Source organism: Labeo rohita, chromosome 1, assembly GCF_022985175.1.
Source record: "Labeo rohita strain BAU-BD-2019 chromosome 1, IGBB_LRoh.1.0, whole genome shotgun sequence".
In the NCBI taxonomy this organism is placed as follows: Eukaryota; Metazoa; Chordata; class Actinopteri; order Cypriniformes; family Cyprinidae; genus Labeo; species Labeo rohita.
This window is the reverse complement of record NC_066869.1, coordinates 31,171,085-31,180,702: the sequence shown is the minus strand read 5'-3', so window position 1 is coordinate 31,180,702 and position 9,618 is coordinate 31,171,085. Positions and strand designations below refer to the sequence as shown.

At 34.7% G+C, this 9,618-nt stretch overlaps 1 protein-coding gene across 3 annotated transcripts in view; it reads right to left on the bottom strand.

Moving 5' to 3' along the window:
• Window positions 1-2,182: 2,182 nt before the first annotated feature.
• chst10 (carbohydrate sulfotransferase 10) overlaps window positions 2,183-9,618 on the bottom strand; it is a 43,202-nt gene continuing 35,766 nt past the window's right edge. For all 3 annotated transcript variants that reach the window (XM_051115915.1, XM_051115922.1, XM_051115908.1), the window contains 4 exons: window positions 9,233-9,339; window positions 8,857-9,091; window positions 8,538-8,643; window positions 2,183-2,796 (listed from right to left, as the gene is read on the bottom strand). In XM_051115915.1, coding sequence (XP_050971872.1) covers window positions 2,247-2,796; window positions 8,538-8,643; window positions 8,857-9,091; window positions 9,233-9,339 — 998 coding nt within the window. In that variant the 3' untranslated portion in view covers window positions 2,183-2,246. The remainder of the gene's footprint in view (window positions 2,797-8,537; window positions 8,644-8,856; window positions 9,092-9,232; window positions 9,340-9,618) is intronic.

Here is a 9,618-nt window from a genome sequence, read left to right as displayed (position 1 = left end):
ACGATTTAACTAAAACAAGGAAACCAATTCTTAATTTGTGACCACGATGTATGTTACATGTTTACAATTGCTGTGTTTATTATAAAATTGTTAAATAGAGTGGAAATTCATTTACTAAATGATGTTAACTTGACTGACTGCTTCATTTCCACTTTAAACTGTCATATGGTCATGTTACAGTTTACCTCACATATGGGTTGTCACATTTCACTTCCGTTCTTTTAAATCAAGCATACACTGCAACAGTGAAACAAGATCACAATTCTTAATTCATGGACACAGTGAGTTTTATTTTCCCCCTGCATGTCATGTCCAGGTTTCCGTACTACGGAAGGGAGGGGACATGTTCAGTTCACTTAATAATAATAATAAATATTACTATTAATAAATATTACGGAAAAAGACGATCAGTTAATGGATTTACAAAACTGTGGGATGGATAAAAATGTTTCTTTTCTTGTAGGCCTATTGTGTTTGATGTTCTTAATGTAACATTTATTCATGATGAACTTCTTTAGAATGCTGTCTACATCAGGCATAGACAGCATTGTCTGTGGTTAATATAATAATTTAATAATGTATTAATTTCTATAATAATTAATATAATAATTTCTTAATTTAAAATTAAATATTACAGTTTTTCACATTTGCTAAAATTTGCTAAACCCCATTCTCTGAACCAAATTCTGAATAGCCTAAACCAATTTGTCAAATAAATCACTCTTTCTGCAAACTTAAACAAGTATAGGCAGTTTAGACACTGTTTGCAGATCTCTTGCACACTTTTTTTGCAAAACTCTAAACACATTCTCACTCACTAAGACACAATTTGCTTTGTGATGAACTTGTGATGCAAAACCCTAAACACCCTGTCATAGTTTACACACAATAATTCAAAATTCTTCACACTTGTTTTGAAATGTTTAAATATACATATAAGCCAGTTGAAAGTGCAGTATCTGTTACTGTAAGATGATATTACTGTACAGTAAATAGTAATCACCTAAGAAAGAAATCATCCCTTTTTATTGCTAAATAATTACTATATACAGTAAACATTCTTTTTTTGTAACTACATGCACTGGACACTGAGTTCTCCATTTTTTTGATGTAGTGTCTAATGAATGAATGAATCTGTAGTGCGTATAGTATTGACTAATGTGTGAATTATTTGAAAGCTTTGTTTGATTTTGAGTACAGGTGAAATGGTTTTGAAGCGATTGTTTGATTTTGCCAGAAGAGTCAGGGATTCTGTGAATTTAGTTTGTGTTTAAGGTTTTGAGAAAATGAGTGATGGTTTCAAAAAATGTGTTTTAGCAATTCAGAAAAACCGTAATAAATCCATCTCTGATAATCCTGGGTTACCATGGTCACACAGGTTTGTTTACGCATTAAACTCATGGCCACGAGAAAAATATGTCTTCATTCAACATAAGAAGTCATGGCTACAAGAAATAAATGTCCGTTCTCTTAACAGAGCATCTCGAGGCCACTGATATTTAGATACTTTTATGGTACAAATTTAGATACTTATTGATATAAAGGTAGCTTTACAAAATCGAAATATATTTGCATTTGAAAAGTATATTTTAAATTTGATAGTGTGTGTATAAGGCTAGTTTCAAGATGATTTCAAGGATGATTTATTATAGACCAGAATGAAATTGAACATTATTAAGATCAAGATTTATGAAAATCTCTTTTGGGAGTACTATCATACTTCAAACATAAAGGATAGAGAAGACACTATTTTAGAAAATGAGTTCATAGTAAACTGATTTATTAAAAAAAAAAAAAAAAAAAGCAAGGTGTCAAACAAATATTGTCAACATTTTATCATTTATATAATACTATTTTACCTAATATACTATGTCTGAAATCCAATTAATGAAATCCATAAAACTTTTCTAAATAATATTATGGCACTTCATCATTATATGGCAAATACAGATATTACCAAAGGAAAAGAAAATAAAAACTTTACTGATGCACTGTTTGATCTTTGTAACTCATGTTCAAAGTTGCCCTCTAATGCAGATCCCTGGCCAAGACTAATTCAAACATGTATGTAAATACAAATATTATTATGTAAAAGTAACTAATTAAGTCTCAGATCAGTGCAAAAGAACAATATATACTCCAGATAGGCCAGGCAATTTAACATTTTTGAGGCAGCCATATATTTTTCAGTAAGCAAAAAACAATTCTGAGATCTATAAAAAATAGATTATCAGGAAATCTCCATATCAGTCCAAAAGGAAGGCAGGTCTCCGGTAATCAAACAGGCTGAAGTCACCCTGGTAGCGAGCGTAGAGCCGGCGAACATCTCGTTGACTGATTCCAGTAAAATAACGTTCCACCTTGGTACGGTTGTAGTGGGTTATCCCTGGTGGAATATTGGGGTATGACACCAGGTCAGCAATACCAGCAGCTTTTAGAATATAAGGAGCATCATGCTCCAGAGTCTCATGGTGTCCCACAACATTGTAGGAAATATCACAAGGAGCACACAGCTCAGCATACGTCAGCCAATGAATAATGTGGTCACCAAACTGCATGTCCAAGCGCTGTCGGCCTGACTTGTCACCCAGGTACCGTACAAAGTCTTCAAATTGAAGACCCACACTTTCACTATCATCATGGTGATTCTTGCGATATTTGCGAATGATGGCTGGGGCAATGTTATGTTTGTACCAAGGTTCAAATCTTGGGTTCTTCACAAACTTGTCCTTGAAAGCAGATATGAGACGCTCAAATGGGTCTCTCACTATAAAGAACTTGAAATAGGAATTTAACCTGTGAACCAAAAAAATAGCACAAAATTAGGATAAGAGTATAATATCATACATGTAACAAATCGTTCCACAATTATACCAGTCATTAGTTCTGAGAATCTTAGAGCAGTGTTCCTACTTGTCAGCATTGTCAGATATTTATAAAACATTTATAAAACCCATGCCTAAAGGTCATGACTTCAACAAGGTAACACAAGATTTGCTTTTCTGTCTCACAACCATAATATGCCATCTTTAGTACCAGAGTTGTTAACATTTCTTTTTATCCACTAGTTGCCCTCATTTTAAGTAGGTTCTCTTACCAGCTATACTGTACCAACACCAAAGAAACAAAATGGCTGTTAATTTTAGTGTGCATTCTGCTGTCTGGTTTGAAACATCTTATATTTTAATTCACTCTTCATATCTCAGGAAAATTATAGATTTGTGAATGTGTGTAATTAAAAAGGAGAATACAAAATAAAAAGGAGAGTAGAGAGTAGGAGAGAGTAAATTGTTATAAATTGAACAAAACCACATAGTTTTCCTAATACTTAATATCACCACATAACAGTAACTCCAGCCTACAACTACAAGTATATCCAACATTTACCTGCAAATATACAGAACACTCAGAACTCTCTGACTCCAACAGTGAAGAAAGATTTGCTACATTATGATTGGATTTTGGTGAACTACCAAATAAGTAAATAAATAAATAAGGCTTCTAGGACATCTGCCATCTTCATACTATAGGGCTAGAAGAATTAATCCAACTAAAATCTATTAAAAACTATTCTTTACACATTAAGTTAAAACACACTTATTTCATATTTATGCAGAGAAATAAATGAGTAAGTGACAGCCATTTGTAGTGGTTAACAACGTACAAATAAAGCCACCAGGTTTGGACTCTCTGTGTTCTGTAGGTATCCTGGTAGTGGTTGTTCTGGTATTGGTTTTGTTCTGAAAGCAGCACACTCACTTTGAATCTAGATTAAAGATTTCTTTAACCTAGAATACACATCCCACTCAATCACATTCCTATGATTCAAATTCCTTAAAGAACTGGAATCAGGAACATTTCCCCATTAGTCTATCTGTCTCATTCAATGTTACTGCAAGCATCCAAATCCTACCTCAGAACAACCACAACAAAGCCCATGAATGTCAGTGAAGCCCACAACAAACGGACAAGACTTTGGCGTAGCCATATCACCTGTCAGCCCAAGACTGGTTGCCCACTGAAGCTAAGCAGGGTTGAGGTTGAGTAATGGCTGAGGAGAGATCCCCCCATATAACTGTAAAGCGCTATATAAATGCCTCATTCATTCATTTAACAAGATGTGCGATCATTGTGCTTACTGACACTGGTAAGTCAGTCTCTTACTACCGCTTGAAATACTTTTTTTTTTTTTTTTTTTTTTTCAGGAAGTGTGCTGTAAAGTGCCTTATTCTCACACCCATGAATTAAACTAGAATAAAATGTGAAAATATCTTGAACTTGTATTAACCACAGACCTTATTTCAGGCATTTATCCAAAAAAAAAATCAAGAAAAAAAAAACAGAATCTGGGACCATGGAAACTGTAAAAAAAAAAAAAAAAAAAAAAAAAAAAAAAAAAGGTTTACTTGTTTCTGGGTTTTTAGAACTCACCGGTGCTTTTAGCACCAACACCTACATCTTAGTAGCGCTGAGCTACAGGATTTTGTTGAACATTGTGGCTGCATATGAATATACACATATACACTATTATAACGAAGGCTCACCAGCACCGCCCCCTGCATATACTTCTGGTATATGAAGAGGGCTGTGGGCTAAGAACCCTGTGAAAGTACTTCTGAGTGAGTGACTTTCCCAGTTTGAAGTCCGCAAGGTAATCAATATTAGCTTTTAAGCTCTTCTGTGTAAGGCGGGATTGCATCATCCAGCTCTATTTTAAAAAAAGAAATATGTTGGCTGTCATTAGCAGCAGTCATTACTCCGGTCTTCAGTGTCACATCATCCTTCAGAATAATTCTATACACTGATTAGCTGCTCAAAAAACATTTATTAATCAATGCTGAAAACAGTTGTGTACCCTTTTCACGATTGCTCAAAAAACATTTATTAATCAATGTTGAAAACAGTTGTTTTCAACACGATTCTTTGATTAATAAAAAGATCAAAAGAACAGCATTTATCTGAAATAGAATGCTTTTTTAACATTATACACTACCATTCAAAAGTTTGTGACCAATAAATACTTTTATTCAGCAGAAATGCATTAAATTGAATCAAAAGTGATTGTAAAAACATTTATAATGTTTCTATATTAAAAATCTTTCTATTTCAGCTAAATGCTGTTTTATTTGAACATTTCTTATTTTTTAAGGAAAATTATCTAGTGTTACATACCACTTGTACATTGCAAAAGTTTGTCAATCTCTAGGATTAGCAGTTAATTTAAAGGTAGAATTAGAGTCCATCTATTTAGAGGTGTTTTCAATCAATGAGATGACTATCAGGTGTTAGTGCATGCCCTGTTTTATTTAAAGAACAGGAGTCTATCAAAGATTGATGATCTTTGTGGAAGTGTATCATGACACGAACAAAAAGATCTCCAAGGACCACAGAAAAAGAATTGGTGCTGCTCATCATGCTGGAAAAGGTCACAAAACCATCTCTAAAGAGTTTTTACTCTGCAAATCCACAGTCAGACTGATTGCTACGAATGGAGGAAACCCAATAAATTTTGGCTTTGGTTATGCTTGGAGAAAAGAACATACTGCATTTTAGCATAAGAACTTGATCTCATCTATGAAACATGATGGTAGTGGTATAATGGTATGTTTTGTTGCATCTGGGCTAGGATGGCTTGCCATCACTGATGCAACAATGAATTCTAAATTATACTAGCAAATTCTAAAGGAAAATATCAGGATCTGTCTGGAAACTGATTCTCAAGAGTAAGTGGGCCATGCAGTAAGACCTGTTACAGAAGAATAAAGTTTATTTTGCGGAATGGCCGAGTCAAAATCTGAACCTTAATCCAGTTAACATGTGGTGGATGGACCTGAAGCAAGCAGTTTATCAGAAGAAACCCAGAAAAGAAAAATTTAGAGATTAAGTGGTTCTGTACTGAGGTATGGGCTAAAATTCCTACAAGTCATCATGCAGGACTCATCAGCAGTTACAAAAAAATCTTATTATGTTATTGCTGCAAAATAGTCACAAACTTTTGCAACGCATAGATATGTAACACTGGATCATTGTTTTCAATAAATAAATGACAAGGAACATATTTTTGTCTCTTTTGTTTGATTGGGTTATCTTTGTTTACTTTCAGGACTTGTCCAAAAATCTAATGTTCTAATGTTTTGGGTCATATTTATGCAGAAATTTAGAACATTCTAAAGGGTTCACAAACTTTTAAACAGCACTGTATAACTGTATACTATATATAGTAATTGTCTTTTTAGCAGGTATGAGTTGGAACCAATCCCCAATTTAAAAAACACATTGTATTTAAATCACACAAATAGCCTATTTTCAATTAATCAATAGTAATTTTTGTCAAAAAAAAGTTTGCATTCCTTCAGTCTCACCCACACTGAACACTGTATTGGTTTTTGCAAGAAATTTGTGGCCAGCTTCTTACAGTAAAGGAGAACTTGCCAATGGGGTCAATGAGGAGGAACAGGACAGATTGGTGAATCTTGAGATATGTGTGTGTGTGTGTGTATGTGTGTGTATATATATATATATATATATATATATATATATATATTTTTTTTACATGTATTTTTTTTCACAGTTCTGTGCATACAGAAATCAAAATCTACCACACTCATCTCATCATCATTTTAAACCTGTATGTATTTCTTTCTTCTGTGAAATGCAAGATTTTTTTTTTCAGCGTCTTTTTTGGCCATACAGTGGAAGTCAGTTGCTTTGACCTCAAGTTATCATCTTTGTTCTGCAAAAGAAAGTCCAGCAAAAATGTACCAGCCTATTGTGTCCAAGTTTTATAGGGTTAGAAACATGTTCAGTGCATAATTTACACTCAATGAAGCAACAGTAGGTAATTCCTTTGTACATACAATTTATGGTTACAGACCTGTAATCTGTTTTGTGCCATGTCTCAAAATTGTTTGCTTTCTTGGTTTGGTAAAGTCTAGCAGTGCTCAGCAATAAAGATTAGAACTTGAAGGCCAAGTATTAGAAGCATTGGTATGAACATGTTGAAAACTACATAGCAATATTTTTAGCAAAAGTTTCAGGATTTTAATGTAGTTACATTACAGCTGTAATTATTTACAAATTGTTGCAAATAGTCTTTTTGTAAGCAAAAGTTTTAATGAACAAAACTTATTTTTTGGCAAGCTCACTGAAAATGCTGACAGGGCAAATATATATATATATATATTAGGGGTGTGCAAAGCAGCCGGTATTTGTATCTGTATTTGTATTTGTTGAGGGGGAAAAGTATTTGTATTTGTATTTGTATTCGAGTAAAATTCAAAATATATAGGCGTAAAAATCCATTTTTTTTGCGTTACACTTCTACACACTTTTTTTGGCTGGTGGAGGACCAAGAGATGGCTCAGCAGCAGCCACACTCTTTTCTATTTGGTTGCCCAAATCCATGTGAGGAGTTTCAACTAAGTTAATGAGTGACGGGAAGCTATGCTAAGGTGAACTGGGGAGTCGCTCTCTAAACGTGGGGTATTAAAATTGCTTTTGAATGCGCGCGCGCGTTTTACTTTCGGTTTCGTTTTAACGATGGCGCTAAACTCTCTGCGGTGCTGAGCGTCCATTCCACAATACAAGACATTAATTTAACAAAACTATTTAAAAGTGGTGGGACACAAACGGGATTTTGAAAAGTGTGTCCCCAGTGGAAATTACGCCCCTGCGTGAGTGGAGTTATCATTTGATGTGAATGTATGCCAGAACGTGCGCTGTAGCACAAAAATATAGTATATTTCTTCAAAAGCAGATTGTGGAGACATTTTAATTCTCCACAATCAAAAATCGTCATATCACACACCCCTAATTGCAATGTAGTTTGTGCAAATCTGGAACAGAGGTTGGTTAAGAGAGAAAAAACGGCTCCGGTTCCGAGTTTCAGCGGAGCGCAGTATCAGTGACAGGGAGTGATTGACGACTAATATCTAAATTCTGCATTAAAGTTAAGAATGTAAAGATCAAGTTTAGTTAGTTATGTAATGTTGGAGAGAACGGCGAAACTGTCACTGTATCAGCTCACAGCATTCTGGGCAGTATTAGGCTAGCGAAAGTTTTGTAAAGAAATAAAAACAAGTCGCACCACAATACTTTCTTGCACTCGCACAAATGCTTCCGAATATATTTTGAGGTCGCGCAGATTAAATTTTGGGAGCATATGCGACCAATACGGTCGCAATTTCGAGCCCTGCCCCCAACCCCTCCGACTCCTGATTGTCACTCACTCACTCATGTGGGCATGCACTGCGGTCTCATGAGGAAACGCAGCTTTTTGATATAAAGTTTTTCTTGTTCCCGAATACAAATATTTTTTTTTTTAAGTATTTGTTCGAAATAAGTATTTGTAAAAAGCACGCTATTTGTGCCTTTCCGAATACCGTATTCGGGTTCGGCTCCAACCCTAATATATATATATAAACTAATGATTTGACAAACAAACAACAAAAAGTAGCATCATAATAATGTTTAGTAATATACTTTCCAAAAAAACATTTTTTTAGAAAAATATGTTTGTGAAGTGAACTGATGTAAACCTTTGACGAATTTCTGTGTCAGTCATGGAGGACAGACGAGGTAAACCATTTCTTTCATGATCATGAACCAGGTTCTCTGGTATAGCTTCAACTTTTGAAAACTTTCCTGAAAGACAAAACGTTGAGCATGTTTAAGTCTAAAGGAGATATGCAAGTTGCCATTGTAATTAAAAATTTGATGCTGAATTAAAGGAATATTAGTTTTATGGGAATTCTACAGTTTCAGATTAGTTGTAAGATTTATTAAAAGGTATTTTTTCCTGAAGACACATCTTACCATTAAGGACAATGAGTTATTTTACCTGAAGACATATCTTACCATTAAGGACAATTAGAACCTTCTTCCATTGTGTATTCCCAACTTTGGGTGTCTGACAGAAGAGTATTTTGTGTTTGTCACACACAAAAATGCGGTCCAAGACAAATTTGCTCACAGTCGTGTGGGTGAGGTTCCACAGCGATGAATTTCTGCAAACAGCTGATAACAGCTCCAGACGCTTCTCATTCACTGACTGCCAGTCTATGGGCTCCACCACAGAGGGACCAACTGAGGACTAACACCCACAACACGATCGACACACATGCACATATGTGTGACAGCCAAAAACACATCATATATAATTAAAAATTTAATTTAAGTTGCATTTGAATAAAGCAAATAAGTAGACCCAATGTACACTGGCAAACTGCCTCACCAATATATATGGCTGTGATGCTCCCTTGTCTGGCCAATGGACTGAAGTAAGTTTTGCTGTAACAGATGGCAAGGTCCAAACAAACATCTCTGTCCTTTCAGCATAGTCTGAAAATGTATTGTGGAAAAACTCTCAGAGTGCCTTATAGCCAATGAATAAAAATGTACAAGTCATGGGATATTTTAAATGACAAATACAACATAGCAGGGGTACAAATCTGGTCTGACAGGTGGGGAGGACCAAAAGTGAGTACTGTATAGGGGTGGAAGAAAAAAATTGATTCTTAAATGCAACAAAAAAGATATTCTACTTCCTAGTAATTAAACACAAACAACGAAGTACAAACTTGCATAATGTTTCATGGTTAAAGCAAAATCCTGCACAAG